The sequence below is a fragment of the Pseudoliparis swirei genome, chromosome 5 (assembly GCF_029220125.1).
Source record: "Pseudoliparis swirei isolate HS2019 ecotype Mariana Trench chromosome 5, NWPU_hadal_v1, whole genome shotgun sequence".
NCBI lineage: Eukaryota > Metazoa > Chordata > Actinopteri > Perciformes > Liparidae > Pseudoliparis > Pseudoliparis swirei.
This window is the reverse complement of record NC_079392.1, coordinates 27051647-27068503: the sequence shown is the minus strand read 5'-3', so window position 1 is coordinate 27068503 and position 16857 is coordinate 27051647. Positions and strand designations below refer to the sequence as shown.

Genomic DNA, 16857 nt, shown 5'->3' with positions numbered 1-16857 from the left:
GATCGATACCCGGCTCCAGAGACTTGACCTTCAGAGTCGTGACCTTGGGAGGCCGGGACACCGGAGACGAGGACTGGAGCTTAAAGTGCTTCTCTCTGAAGATCTACAACACAGAACCGACGCCATGTTTGTAGTCCAGAGTCCTCTCGACGGCCTCCGTTCGGGGAGGAAGTGAAACGAGGAGAGAGGAGACAAGATGAGGAGTTAAAGCGTGAAAGAGATTATCTGTTGATGAACAAGAGGAAGAGACAAGGGAGGGGGGCAGCTGAAGAAATGGAGATGTGGGATGGGGGTGGGGGGGGGAGGGGGGGTGAAGGTCGTTAAAAGGACACCGTCCCGCTCGCGGTAAGCGGCGGTAAAGCATCCGGCTAATCCGCCATCATTACGCTGATTAAACCACCGGAGAGGCGGAGTTCCCATCAGCCAATCAATGTAGTCACAGCCAGAAGACTCACTGCAGACCACTTTATATATATACATATATATATATATGAATACATATATATATATATATGAATACATATATATAACTTTATATATGTTTCCATATCTATATGAAGACATATATAGATGTATACATATATATATATACATATATATAACTATATATATATTGATATATATGTATATATATAAAGTTATATATAAAGTTATATATATATATAAAGTTATATATAAAGTTATATATATATATAAAGTTATATATAAAGTTATATATATATAAAGTTATATATAAAGTTATATTTATATATATCTATATAAGGTTAAATATATATAAAGTTATATATATATATATAACTATATAACTGTATATATATATATATATATATCAAACTTTATATATATTTATATAACTACATATATAAATATATATAAAGTTACTCAAATCCACGTCGTAAAGCTTGATGAAGCCGTGTGGTTTCCTGAGTTTCCAGCAATGTCTTTTCCTTCACACGCCCCATTCCTCTCTGTGGTCAGCCCCCCCCCTCCCTCCCCCTCCCTCCCCCTCCCCCCATGTCACTAAAGATGGCGTTGTGCCATTTTAAAATGTTAATTAAGGTTGAAACTAAAAAAAGGCAAAAAAATGTAAGATATAATTTAGAAATCTATGTAGCGGCAACCAATTAAAGCAGAAAACCGAGAGACGCCGTGAAGTCGTCTGCCAGAAGGAGCTGAAGCCGAAGGAAAGAAAGACATTCACAAGTTCCCTCGTAGACGTCGTGAACACATGATATGAGCCACAAATATCGATTATTATGAGCAGGAAAGAGACAGTCGGGCGTTTTGAGAACTCTCGTCGGGTTATTTGAGAAGGCCGATAAGCGCTCCGGTGCCTGGATGCTAAATATGAGCTCATCTTAGCATAGCATAAAGAGATAACAGTTATGTCTGGTTTTACTGTGAAGGGGAAGTTTGACCTTCTGGGTTAAATCATTATTTTATGGTCTTGCAGATGTCACTCTGATATGAAGACGGGTGTTGATTAGCTTAGCTTAGCATAAAGACTGGAAGCAGAGGGAAACAGCTAGCCTGGCTACGTCCACAGAAAGCAACATTTTATTTTTTAAATTATGTGACATGTTTGACTCATTTGTGTCTTTGTTTTCTGGAGTCAGATGAAAAGACAGATACCACGCTCACATGAAGCCAGTGACAGATGTGGATTAGCTTAGCTTAGCATAAAGGAAGCAGGGGGAAGATTAAAAAAACCAAACACTCAGCAGTCTTACTGTATGTTTGGTTTTACTGGATGTCTTGGAGTTGGATGAGGAGATTAAAACCACTCTAACATATGTATGTATGAATATTAGCTTATTAGCATAGCGTAAAGACTTGATCATCCTGATCCGGGGCGAGCTACAAACCTGAGACTAGAACGTTCTACAAGCAGGGAACATCAAACGAACAGGATGAAGACAGAATACTGGCATTTCATTGGTTGATACAATTTGCTGTTTGGTGCCCTGCCTGCTTGAGATTAAATCTCCCATTGGGAATTATTCCTGCAAGTTAAATAAATACATTAAAACAAACAGAGACGTGCTAGCTGTTTCCAGGCTAATGCTAAGCTAAGCTAGTCATCGGCTGCCGGTAGTTTCACGTCGACGGCACATGATGGGTATCCATCTTCTCGTCTCGCTCTCAGCAGGAAAACTAAGGAGCTCATTTCCCTTTAAAACATAACTGTGATGCAACAATGAAACTGAAGCGTCGTGTTTCCCGTGTCTTTCAGAATGAGGCAGTGTGAAGCGCGGCGCGCGGCGCTGCCGTTGCTGCTGCTGCTGCTGGGTCTGGGAGCCGCGGCCCAGAAGCTGCCCACGAGAGACGAAGGGCTCTTCCAGATGCAGATCCGAGACAAGTCGCTGTTCCACGACTCCTCCGTCATCCCGGACGGCGCCGAGATCAGCAGCTACCTGTTCAGGGACACGCCCAAAAGGTGAGCGCATGGATAAAGACTCTCGACGTGCCACACCCATCATCACCCGGGGCCGCATTGAAGCTGCAGACGGCCACTGACTGTAAATAGACATAGGAAACTTCAGACGTGGCTCGTGGTCATGATCTATAATGCAGATGCAAAAAAAGCTAAATAATAAATGAGAAAGTGGTGTTGGTGTAATCGAGTCGTGCTCGAGCCTCCACCCCCCCCCACATTATTCTGGATGGAACGTCCCGAGATGTTAACGGTCCCTTTCCAACCCCGTCATTTCCCCAGGTACTACTTTGTGGTGGAGGAAGACAACACCCCGCTGTCGGTGACCGTGACGCCCTGCGACGCTCCTCTGGAGTGGAAGCTCACCCTGCAGGAGCTGCCGGAGGAGGCCAGCGGAGAGGCCTCAGGTACGGGGACGCGAGGGGTTAATGACGCGGTGATGGTAGGCTCGGTGCCTCGGCGGGGTTTAATTAAGTCACAGTCGTGGTGTCTAGTCTGAACACTTACGATGTCTGACTCCCAAACCGGCGGCTATAATTTGAGAGAAGACGTCCTTTACTTAACGCGTCTCCTCCAGGTGAAGCCTGTCTTCCTCTTTTCTGTTTCTCTCTTCTCCCTCGCTTTAAAACACTTTCTCCATCTGGAGGGGCGTGGCCTTCAACGCAGCAGAGCTCTCCAGGCGACCAGGAGGGGGTTCGGGTGGATGTGTGACGTGAGCGTACATTTGAATGTTAAACACACCAGCACCTGCGTTTGTGGCCGCGGGTCAAATATTACGACATTATTTATTAGGTTGTTATTCTGTTAAAGACGTGGACAGAATTTGTCTTCAAGTAAAAGAATAAAAGCAAATGTGAACCAGGTGATGAAGTCATTCTGGTTGTATAGAAGTCTGTGCTTCATGTGTTAAAGCTGCATTCTCTCTCCTGACCACCAGGGGGGACTCCTCTGGTTGTATAGAAGTCTCTGCTTCATGTGTTAAAGCTGCATTCTCTCTCCTGACCACCAGGGGGAGACTCCTCTGGTTGTGTAGAAGTCTATGCTTCATGTGTTAAAGTTGCATTCTCTCTCTTGACCACCAGGGGGCTCCTCTGGTTGTATAGAAGTATATATAGTGACTCTACTTCTCTTGATGTATTCCCTCAGTAAACATTGTAAACATGAGTTTATGTCTCAGTCTCTAGTTTCTAGTCTTCTTCTATACAGCATGATGTCATCATTTATACATTATGGTCATTTAGAGTCAAACAGACCGTGAAGCAGGGGGCGCTTTAGGGGCGGGGCTACAGGAGTTTGACATGTTGACACCAAGGCGTTGTCCATTCTTGTCCGTGTCTTTAACTTTTCCACAAAGTGTTTTCATGAATGTTTATTGTAAACCGCTCGGGTCAAAAACAAGATGGCGGCAAACCAAGAAGAGACTTCACGGTGATCGGGTCCAAGTCTCTGAATTGGACCCGATCCGCGCCCTCGGAGTGTTGGAGCAACGCGGCTCTGTTTGTGCAGGATGTCTCCGGTGGGAGTCGAACCCGAGCGTTAACGTAGCGCTCCGTGTTATGCTTGGCCGGAGCTACAAGGCGCCTCTTTGTGGCGCCGCGTCCCGGGAACGGCCGAGTGAATGCCGGTCTGTGATCTTTTTGGGGATGTTTGGAGTGAAAACATGGCCGCCCCCACGAGGCGCTAATCGCCCGCGCGAGAGCTTCAACATATCAAACCCGCTGAGCCCAAAAAAGTAAACAAAATATTGACTACAGTTTTTTTTTTTTAACGATTATTTTTGTTTTCCAGGAGAGCCGGAGCCTCTGGACCAGCAGAAGCAGCAGGTGACGGTGGACGAGGGCGCGGAGCTCTTCACCTACAAGGGCAACGACGTGGAGGCGTACCTGGCCAGCAGCACGCCGGCCGGCCTCTACCAGCTGGAGCTGCTGTCCACGGAGAAAGACAGCAACTTCAAGGTGTACGCCAGCACCACCCCGGAGTCCGACCAGCCCTACCCGGAGCTGCCCTACGACCCCCGCGTGGACGTGACCGCGCTGGGCCGCACCACCGTCACCCTGGCCTGGAAGCCGACACCCACGGGCTTCCTGATGGGCCAGCCCATCCGCTACTGCGTGGTGATCAACAAGGAGCACAACTTCAAGAGCATGTGCGCCGCCGAAGCCAAGATGAGCGTGGACGACGCCTTCATGATGGCGCCGAAGCCCGGCAGAGACTTCAGCCCGTTTGACTTTGCCCACTTCGGCTTCGTGCCCTCCGACAACGTGTTCTCCAAAGACCGCGGCCTCACCAGCAACAAGATCTCCCGGGCATACGCGGCCAAGCCCCGAGCGGCGGACATCCAGCGGCTATGCATCGGCAACAAGAACATCTTCACCGTGTCGGCCCTGAAGCCGGACACGCAGTACTACTTCGACGTGTTCGCGGTCAACGCGGCGACCAACACCAGCACGGCGTACGTGGGCACCTTCGCCCGCACCAAGGAGGAAGCCCGGCAGAAGACGGTGGAGCTGAAGGACGGCAAAGTGTCGGACGTCTTCATCAAGAGGAAGGGCAGCAAGTTCCTCCGCTTCGCCCCGGTGTCCTCCCACCAGAGGGTCACCCTGTTCCTGCACACCTGCCTGGACGCCGTGCAGGTGCAGGTGCGGCGCGACGGCAAGCTGCTGCTCTCCCAGAACGTGGAGGGCGTGCGGCAGCTGCAGCTGCGCGGGAAGCCCAAAGCCAAGTACCTGATCCGGCTGCGCGGCAGCAGGAAGGGCGCCTCCACCCTGAAGGTGCTGGCCACCACCCGGCCCGGCGGCAAGCAGCCGTTCCCCTCGCTGCCGGACGACACGCGCATCAAGGCCTTCGACAAGCTGCGCACCTGCTCCTCCGCCACCGTGGCCTGGCTGGGCACGCAGGACCGCAACAAGTACTGCATCTACCGCAAGGAGGTGGCCGAGAACTACGGCGAGGAGCAGCGGCGCCGGGAGCAGAACCAGTGCGCCGGGCCCGAGGCCCGCAGGAAGTCGGAGAAGGTCCTGTGCAAGTACTTCCACAGCCCCAACCTGCAGAAGGCGGTGACCACGGAGACCGTCTCGGGCCTGGAGGCGGGGAAGACCTACCTGCTGGACGTTTACGTGGTGGGCCACGGCGGCCACTCGGTGAAGTACCAGAGCAAACTGGTGAAGACAAGGAAGTACTGCTGAGTGACTCCGCAGAGAATACAATCTATTATAAATCGATATATTAAATACGTTTATTTAACTCTCAGTGATATTCTACTAAGGAGTGCATACGGACTGACTACTCACACAACGTGGCAGTGGCTGAACTGTTCGTGGAGAGAGACATCGACCTGTATATTTATGTTTACATTTCATCGCCGGTGGGCGGAGCCGCTGCGTCGCCATGACGCCGCCACCAGGGAGGCGGGACTTAAGGAAGAAGAAGGCATTTTTCTCCGCCGCTGCATGGCGTCTTTGTTCCTCCGGCGGTCCTGCCGGTCTGAGGCGGCGTTGTATAGATCTCTCACTGCATACTCACTACATGTTTTAGGAGAAATTTAAATTATTTTATACTTTTTCGTCTCTCTCTCTCTCTTTGTTTCTCTTTTCGATCGTTTTTATCCATGACAATAATAACTGTTTCCAGTTTCACGAGGACGTTGTCGTAGTTGGGACGTTCCCGTCCGTTGGCTCTAGAGCTCTTCTTGTAAATGTGTTCTGTGCTGGAGATCTGTGTTATTATCACTGTATCGCTGTGCGTGTGTGAGAGAGTGTGTGTGTGTGTGTCAGTGTATCACATGTTCAGAGTTGTTCTGCCAATATCCATGTACATAAACACTAAATATAGACCCAGTAATCCTGTCACCCGGGCGTCGTGTTCTTTTGCCATTATCATCCCAACGAGGGGTGTCACACGTCCATAACTCCATAAAAGGTCATAACTCATTACATTAGAGACATTAGATTCATAATCTGATGGTAAATTACGTTGACGACACACGTGGTGCAGAATCATCGTCTTTCATAGATAATAAACTTCCTTTGTTTGATGTTGACAAACCTCCGAGAAAAAAAGAAAAGAGTGGAGCGTCTGTTCCACAGAACGTCTCTGTTTATTCATATTCAGGAAAACACTTCATACTTTCAAAGGAGGTCAGAACTTACACAGGAGGTCAGAACACCTGCACTTCAACCCATTTTATTGTGTTTATCTTTTAACTTAAAGTGACACTTTGTAACTTTTGAAAGACAAGATAATATAATCGTTCTATGAAATTGAGCGATTAATATCGTAGTTTACATTATTGTAGATAGCATAACATAGATTTAGACAATATAGATAAAGACAATATAGATATAGACAATATAAACGATGACAATATACATATGGACAATATGCATAAAGACAATATACATATAGACAATATACATATAGACAATATAGATATGGACAATATACATAGACACAAATAGACAATATACATATAGACATGTAGACAATATACATAGACACATATAGACAATATACATATAGACATATAGACAATATACATAGACACAAATAGACAATATACATAGACACATATAGACAATATACATATAGACATATAGACAATATACATAGACACAAATAGACAATATACATATAGACATATAGACAATATACATAGACACAAATAGACAATATACATAGACACATATAGACAATATACATATAGACATATAGACAATATACATAGACACAAATAGACAATATACATATAGACATATAGACAATATACATAGACACAAATAGACAATATACATATAGACATATAGACAATATACATAGACACAAATAGACAATATACATAGACACATATAGACAATATACATATAGACATATAGACAATATACATAGACACAAATAGACAATATACATATAGACATATAGACAATATACATAGACACAAATAGACAATATACATATAGACATATAGACAATATACATATATACATATGGACAATATACACAGACACATATAGACAATATACATATAGACATATAGACAATATACATAGACACAAATAGACAATATACATATAGACATATAGACAATATACATAGACACAAATAGACAATATACATATTGACAATATACAATGATACATAAAGACAATATACATAAAGACAATATAGATATGGGCAATATACATAGACACATATAGACAATATACATGTATACATATAGATAATATACATGTATACATATAGACAATATACATTGATACATATAGACAATATACATATATATAATATTCATATAGACATAAAGACAATTTAAATATAGACATATAGACAATGTACATATAGACAATATACAACGATACATAAAGACAATATACATAAAGACAATATAGATATGGGCAATATACAGGACTGTCTCAGAAAATTAGAATATTGTGATAAAGTTCTTTATTTTCTGTAATGCAATTAAAAAAACAAAAATGTCATGCATTCTGGATTCATTACAAATCAACTGAAATATTGCAAGCCTTTTATTCTTTTAATATTGCTGATTATGGCTTACAGCTTAAGAAAACTCAAATATCCTATTTCTAAATATTAGAATATCATGAAAAAGTATACTAGTAGGGTATTAAACAAATCACTTGAATCGTCTAATTAACTCGAAACACCTGGAAACACATTTTCAAATGTTTGATTTTGTTTTGCTGTTATAAATCTTTTTTTTAACTTGGTCTGAGGAAATATTCAAATTTTATGAGATAGGATTTTAGAGTTTTCTTAAGCTGTAAGCCATAATCAGCAATATTAAAAGAATAAAAGGCTTGCAATATTTCAGTTGATTTGTAATGAATCCAGAATGCATGACATTTTTGTTTTTTTAATTGCATTACAGAAAATAAAGAACTTTATCACAATATTCTAATTTTCTGAGACAGTCCTGTACATAGACACATATAGACAATATACATGTATACATATAGACAATATACATATCGACATATAGACAATATACATAGACACATATAGACAATATACATGTATACATATAGACAATATACATATCGACATATAGACAATATACATAGACACATATAGACAATATACATGTATACATATAGACAATATACATATCGACATATAGACAATATACATAGACACATATAGACAATATACATGTATACATATAGACAATATACATATCGACATATAGACAATATACATAGACACATATAGACAATATACATATATATAATATTCATATAGACATAAAGACAATTTACATATAGACATCGAGACAATGTACTTTTAAACAATATACATTATACATATAGACATTATACATATGAGAAATGTACATACATACAAAAAGACAAATAGACATTTGCTGACTTTGTCATATTTCTTCACTATGCTACGCTATGCTAGGCTATGCTACGCTATGCTACCCTAGCCTGCATCCAAATTCAACTTTTAATTTTTGAGCGAATACATTTCTAAAAGTTGTATTTAAAGTAGTGCTGTGAAAAATAACGCGTTAACTCAGTTAATTAAATTACAGGTTTAACAATGTTTTTTTTTTTAACGCATTTAACGCATGCGCAGAATGAGCTTCCAGCCCGTCTGTTGTTGGTCGTCTCTCCAGCAGCGTGTCATTCTGTCTCTAGTGTCGCGTTAACACGACTCCGATCTCCGTCTCGCGCGCCGCAGAGCTCGGATGCCGGCGTGTGCGCGCACATCGGGACGAAGAAAAGTCACTTGCACCCCCCCACCCCCGTCAACAACTCTTCTCGGAGCTCTTGCCTGTCTTGAGAGCCCTGTAAATGTATACATGTGATTAATCATGATTAATCCACAGAAACCTGTGATTAACCTGATTAAAAATTTTAATCGTTTCACAGCCCTAATTTAAAGCAACAGAGGCAACAATCCATCCATGGATCAGAAGCTCTGCTCTGTCTCCTGAAGTCTTCTGAACGACTCGTTCCAAAGCAGAACCCAGGAGACGCTCCGCAGACCGCCTCCTCACCTGCTCTCCTGTAAGCGGACGCACTCACACAAAACCTGCGGGCGCATCGGGTGACCCGCGCGACCATTTCACCATCACACCCGGTTACCCACGGCGGCCGAGAGGAAAGCCAGACGCCCGCCGGGGGCTAGGAGGAGCAGCTGTTGCTCGGGGGGTCGGCCGTGTTCTCCATCCCACCCTCTGGTTCTGGGGAAGCCGCGCTGTCGATCACGGCGCCGCCGGACCGGATGGAACGCAAAGGGGAGGTGGGGGAGGTGAAGGCCTCCGCCTGGCTTCCATTAACCTGCTGCTGCCCTGCAACAACGTGGAGGAGCTTCCAGAGAGCCGTGTGGGAGCGTCATGGATACCCCTGTAGAACCGCACAGACACGGTCACTGAGACCCGATCTCAGCAACGGAGAAGCCTCTCAGGGCCGCGGCGTCCTCCTGTGTGTGTGTGTGCACATGGGCTGACGGGTGGAGACAGACGGGGAGGTAGGCGGCGGTGGAGTAATCATGCGCCGCCAAGCTAACGGAACAACTCCAAACAATCTCCGCCCAACTAGGGCTGGAAAAGATGTGGTTGAGTCAGTCCTGCTGTCAGAGAGTTGATGTGTTCATGAGTCACAGCAGCGGTTTGCTCCGCGCTCACATCAGGACTGGAAGTGTGAAGCTCCGGCTTCCTGAGGAACATGGTCCACGCTCCTGCTCCAGGCCTTCAACAACCACGTGGCTCTGAGCACCTGACGTAGCGTGAAGAGGTGGAGGGGTCACGCACGCACATGTTGCTTCTGTTCTTCTTGTGAATGGATGAGGTGAGTGTCCTGCAGCTTCTTCTCATGTCCTCATGTGTGAAGACTTGAAGTTTCCCCTCAGTAAACATTGTAAACATGAGTTTATGTCTCAATCGCTAGTTTCTAGTCTTCTTCTATACAGCATGATGTCAGGTCGACACCAAAGACGTCCAGATATGATCACTTCCTGTTCTCCGGCACAAAAAAACCACAGCATGGCGACGGCCGTAATCCAAGATGGCGACCGGAGGGTTCAAAACATCCGCCCACAAACCAGTGAGTGACCTCAGGACCACCACTTCCTCTCCTCAGGCTGTGGTGGAGACGCTTTGTCAGAAGCCGAGGAGAGGCACGCTGTTTCTTTATGTTTCACATGAAACCATCAAGGCTTCACTACGGAAAGCCAGGAGGAGACATCATGAGGAGACACCATGAGGAGACACCATGAGGAGACACCATGAGGAGACATCATGAGGAGACATCATGAGGAGACATCATGAGGAGACATCATGAGGAGACACCATGAGGAGACACCATGAGGAGACATCATGAGGAGACACCATGAGGAGACATCATGAGGAGACACCATGAGGAGACATCATGAGGAGACACCATGAGGAGACATCATGAGGAGACACCATGAGGAGACATCATGAGGAGACATCATGAGGAGACACCATGAGGAGACACCATGAGGAGACACCATGAGGAGACATCATGAGGAGACATCATGAGGAGACACCATGAGGAGACACCATGAGGAGACACCATGAGGAGACATCATGAGGAGACACCATGAGGAGACACCATGAGGAGACATCATGAGGAGACATCATGAGGAGACACCATGAGGAGACATCATGAGGAGACACCATGAGGAGACACCATGAGGAGACACCATGAGGAGACATCATGAGGAGACATCATGAGGAGACACCATGAGGAGACACCATGAGGAGACATCATGAGGAGACACCATGAGGAGACACCATGAGGAGACACCATGAGGAGACATCATGAGGAGACACCATGAGGAGACATCATGAGGAGACACCATGAGGAGACACCATGAGGAGACACCATGAGGAGACATCATGAGGAGACATCATGAGGAGACATCATGAGGAAACATCATGAGGAGACACCATGAGGAGACACCATGAGGAGACACCATGAGGAGACATCATGAGGAGACACCATGAGGAGACACCATGAGGAGACATCATGAGGAGACACCATGAGGAGACACCATGAGGAGACATCATGAGGAGACATCATGAGGAGACATCATGAGGAGACACCATGAGGAGACACCATGAGGAGACATCATGAGGAGACACCATGAGGAGACATCATGAGGAGACATCATGAGGAGACATCATGAGGAGACATCATGAGGAGACACCATGAGGAGACATCATGAGGAGACATCATGAGGCGACACCATGAGGAGACATCATGAGGAGACACCATGAGGAGACACCATGAGGAGACATCATGAGGAGACATCATGAGGAGACATCATGAGGAGACATCATGAGGAGACACCATGAGGAGACACCATGAAGAGACATCATGAGGAGACATCATGAGGAAACACCATGAGGAGACACCATGAGGAGACATCATGAGGAGACACCATGAGGAGACACCATGAGGAGACATCATGAGGAGACACCATGAGGAGACACCATGAGGAGACATCATGAGGAGACACCATGAGGAGACACCATGAGGAGACATCATGAGGAGACACCATGAGGAGACACCATGAGGAGACATCATGAGGAGACACCATGAGGAGACATCATGAGGAGACATCATGAGGAGACACCATGAGGAGACACCATGAGGAGACATCATGAGGAGACACCATGAGGAGACACCATGAGGAGACATCGTGAACTGAGTGAAATGAAACGATGACGCTCTGGAGTCTCACGCAGGGAGGAGGAGGAGGAGGAACAGGAGGAGGAGGAGGATGATGATGATGATGATTCCACTCCAGCGGCTCCGGGGATAGATCATCGTCGAGGCTCGGGTCCAAACCGGTTAGCGGAGAAAGGCCTCCTTCCAAGCCCCGTCCCATGAAGGGCCCCGCGGCCCCCGGGGCCCCCGGCTCCGTGGGGATCGCTCCAGTGAGACGTGATGACGAGACGTTGAATGTGATCCTGCTGCATATTCAGCTCCTATTCTCATGAGCGACGCCGGACACGCGATCCGCGGCCCGGATCCCGGATCCCTGCGCTCTGATTGGTGGTTTCTCTCTGCGGCCTCCAGACGGCATCTCGGCCGTTTGGGGGAAACATCCACGGAACGACTTCTCGTGGTTTGTGTGTGTCGCTCGGCAGGAAAATGAAGCCGAAGGAAAGTCGACGAGGAGAATTGAGCGACGTCACGAGCGTCGGGGGGGGGGGGGGGGGGGGCGGTCGCCTCGGTGTGAGTGTGTGTTTGTGTGTGTCGCCTCGGTGTGAGTGTGTGTTTGTGTGTGTCGCCTCGGTGTGAGTGTGTGTCCGTGATGTTTTCATGAACCCAACTATGAGGTTTTATTGCCTTTAACCTTTAACGCGATGTCTTTTCGTGTACCGGAACCCACCAGATTGCCTCCAGTGGCCCCAGACTGTGTTGTTGTTGTGTATTTGTGTTGTTTGTGTTGTTTGTGTACCCGCCGGTGGCCCCGCTGCTCCCTCGCGCTCGTGAAATCACTTCAAAGCGGCGGTAATGTCTCACGCTTCATCGGTTCTGTAATTAAGAGAGAGAGAGAGAGGGAGGGAGAGAGAGAGAGGGAGAGGGAGAGAGAGAGAGAGGGAGGGAGAGAGGTAGAGAGAGGGAGGGAGGGAGAGAGAGAGAGCAAGGGAGGGAGAGAGGTAGAGAGAGGGAGGGAGAGAGAGAGAGAGAGGGAGAGAGAGAGAGAGAGAGAGAGAGAGAGAGAGAGAGAGAGAGAGAGAGAGGGAGAGAGAGAGAGGGAGGAGAGAGAGAGAGAGAGAGAGGGGGAGAGAGAGGGAGAGAGGGAGAGAGAGAGGGAGAGAGAGAGGGAGGGAGGAGGGTAAGAGAGAGAGAGAGAGGGAGAGAGAGAGAGAGAGGGAGAGAGAGAGGGAGGGAGAGAGGTAGAGAGAGGGAGGGAGGGAGAGAGAGAGAGGGAGGGAGAGGGAGAGAGAGAGAGAGAGAGAGAGAGCGAGAGGCTTCCTCCCTCGCCCCTGGTCGGGGTCGGCACATGAAGACGCCGTTTATCCCGTGACCTCCAGCTCCAGGAAGCGGTTTTCTGGCCTTGAGCCGCTGCAGCGAGGAGTTTGAACATGAAACACAAGGTGGTCTGGCCCCGGTCCACAGTATCGGGTTGGAGAGGTTTCAGAGAAATGCACGACCGTCCGCTCGGAAAAATCTTGTAAGGAACATTTGTGTTCGCCAGACTGAGGTTTCCCTCCACTGAAAATATTTGCTTAGGAAAAAAAAGACTGAACGTATTTATTTCAAGGCGCTCGGCTCCGAGGCTCCGAGGCCTCTCTGTGGTTCTGGAGCCCTCAGAGACTCCGCTGGCAGCCGGGGGACCGGGTACCTCCAGGGCCACGGTCGCCCAATGGGTCACGATCCACACGCCTGGTCGTCACGGGAGACGCTCGAGGACTCGAGGACTCAAGGACTCGTTGTCATGAGGACTCGAGGACTCAAGGACTCAAGGACTCGAGGACTTGTTGTCATGAGGACTCGTTGTCATGAGGACTCGAGGACTCAAGGACTCGAGGACTCGTTGTCATGAGGATTCGTTGTCATGAGGACTCGAGGACTCAAGGACTTGAGGACTCGAGGACTCGTTGTCATGAGGACTCGTTGTCATGAGGACTCAAGGACTCGAGGACTCGTTGTCATGAGGACTCGAGGACTCGTTGTCGGGTGATTTTAAGAGCTTTTCTTTTGGATGTGCACGGGTTCCCGAGGCGGTTCTGGTTGTGGTTGTAGTTGTGGTTCTGGTCCTGGTTCTGGTTCTAGTTCTGGTTCTGATTCTGGTCCTGGTTCTGGTACTGGTCCTGGTTCTGGTTCTGTCCGTGTGTGTTTGTGTGTTTTATGTCAGGAACAGACCGTAATGATCCGGTGGCTTTCTGAACGGCAGCGTGAGTCAGACTGAACATCTCAGCCGCCGTCGGACATTCCCGTTCCCCAGAGGCCGGACCGGAAGACGTTCCCGTTCCCCAGAGGACGGACCGGAAGACGTTCCCGTTCCCCAGAGGACGGACCGGAAGACGTTCCCGTTCCCCAGAGGCCGGACCGGAAGACGTTCCCGTTCCCCAGAGGACGGACCGGAAGACGTTCCCATTCCCCAGAGGACGGACCGGCGAGACTTTGAGCCCCGACTTCCCTCTAGCGCCCCCAAGAGGTTGAAACGTGCGGTTTTGACCGAAATGTCTCGACAGCTCTTTGATGGATCGCCGTGGTGCGTTCACGATCCCCTCTTACGCAACACAGCGCCAATGAACTGCCTCCCCCTCAAAGACGTGACCTCATCACCGACTCCGTGGCGAGCGTGTCTTTGCATCACGCCGTTAGCAAACTCTTCATCGCGGTGAAGAGGGTGAGGGCTGTGCATGGATCTAACAACCTGAGGGTCGTGATGTCATGGCGGCCCCGCGGCGTCACCAGAGCCCCCGAGTGAGGCTCTCTGTGCAGGGGGGGGGGTCACCCCGGGATCCGAGTGAAAGCTGAGTGAAAGTTAATGGGTTAGAGGGTCCTCAGAGGGCACGGGGGGGGGGGGGGTCGTGACATGTAATTGTCCTGCCCCGACATCAGGCCGAGGCACTGACAGCGAGGTCAGGGGTCAGGGGGGGGGGGCGGACACACAAAGCGCCTCTCAGTGCGCTGACCAGACACCCAATGAGTCTCCCTGTCCGAGGCGTACCTCCTGAATACACCTGGAGCCCGACCCGCAGGCCAGTGGAGCTCTGTGGGGGGGGGGGGGGGGGGGGGTCACCGTCTCCGGCGCCGCAGCCCGACAGGAAGCCGTCGGCATAAACACGAGCTCTAACCGGAGTAAACAAACAACAAACAACAACAGGAGAGCGACGCTGCTGATTGGAGGACGAAGGCTGTTACGAGGTGTTCAGGGACAGCTCGGTGAGAAGGACACCGAAGCTGAGCGAGGTATGAAGATAAATAAAACCAGTCCTGATGCTCGCTGTCGTCTGATTGGTCCGTCAGTCGTGGAGCAGCTACATGGTGGTTTATTGGCAGGGAAAGAAAAAAACGAGCCATCTGGCTTTACTTTGTGTGCTTTTATTTTTAAATTTCAAAATAAAAGCTTTCATAAAGGAAGACAACACTGTTTTTTAAGCATCGGTCAATAACAACAATAACAACAATAACCTCCATAACTCGTCTTCTTTCATTCTAGAGGAAATAAAACTGTTATTTTATACTTTGTGTATATTTCTCCTGAAGTCGCCGTTACCTCACGCCTCATTTGCATATTTAAACATAACGTTTCATGTAATGCAATAACTCTTCTCAATGTCAGTGACGACGTGATATCTATGAGGTCATGTTTCATCTATGTATTCATTATTGTATACTCCAGTACTCTAGTATACTCCAGTACTAGTCTAGTATACTCCAGTACTCTAGTATACTCCAGTACTAGTCTAGTATACTCCAGTACTAGTCTAGTATACTCCAGTACTAGTCTAGTATACTCCAGTACTCTAGTATACTCCAGCACTCTAGTATACTCCAGTAGGGGAGAGCGGGGTAATGTGATACACTTTTTACATTTGCTCCTCTCTAGGCGAGCTTAAATGATATATCAGTAAAACGTACACATTTCCCATTAATTCAGGATGTTACCTAGCAATGTACGTTATCAGAATGTCTTTTGGACAAAGGACAGTGAAAATATGATTGTTTCAAAAAAAGTGGTCTTGTGTCTCACTTTACCCCTAAGCTGGGGTAAAGTGAGACAGACCTGAGAAATCAAGGGGGTAAAGTGATCCACTTACTTTTTACATTTTAAAACTACCATAACAACACATGTTGTAATAGTTACAATCCTGACAGCTAGATTGACAACTACACATTCCAAAACTAATATCGGACTAGTCATAGAATCATGGAGATTAAGATCAATTAAGCACATTTATTTAAACACTTGAAAGTAACTCCAAACAAAATCCTATAAAACAAAATATAATGCAAAATGTTTTAATTAACAATCAAATGACAGATAGAACCAGTTAGATTAGAACTCATATGCCAGTTCACGGCAATCAACTGGAGCAAGGCCATGGAACTGGTCAGCTCGTTGTTTCAAGTGTTTGCTCCTCCTCCATCTCATCTGTAAATATTCTCTTTGCCTCAGCTACTGCACCCCAGGATACTCATTTTACTTCCCCTTTCTATTTTTCTTTATAAATCTTTTGAGGGTTGTCTTGTCAATATTTCTATCCCTTCCAGCTTTTCTTAAGGACTTATGTCCTTGCATGACCTCAGCGGCTGCACTCCATCTCTGCAAGGGGTGTTTGGCCCTATGTTGTCTTCCTGGTGTAGTTTCTTGGCATGATGGCTTTTCTACAATGTTTATGATATTACAAATACAAGATAATTAATGTAATATTACACTCAAATATGTTTAAGACTTAACTTGGG

The 16857-nt window shown here is 47.1% G+C and overlaps 1 protein-coding gene across 1 annotated transcript in view; it reads left to right on the top strand.

Annotated features, from left to right (window-relative positions):
• Positions 1 to 6282, top strand: part of ndnf (neuron-derived neurotrophic factor) — an 8672-nt gene extending 2390 nt beyond the window's left edge. Inside the window, exons 2-4 of the mRNA XM_056415082.1 lie at positions 2234 to 2437; positions 2717 to 2841; positions 4223 to 6282. Of these exons, the coding sequence (XP_056271057.1) occupies positions 2235 to 2437; positions 2717 to 2841; positions 4223 to 5619 (1725 nt within the window). The 5' untranslated portion in view covers position 2234 and the 3' untranslated portion in view covers positions 5620 to 6282. The remainder of the gene's footprint in view (positions 1 to 2233; positions 2438 to 2716; positions 2842 to 4222) is intronic.
• Positions 6283 to 16857: the final 10575 nt, after the last annotated feature.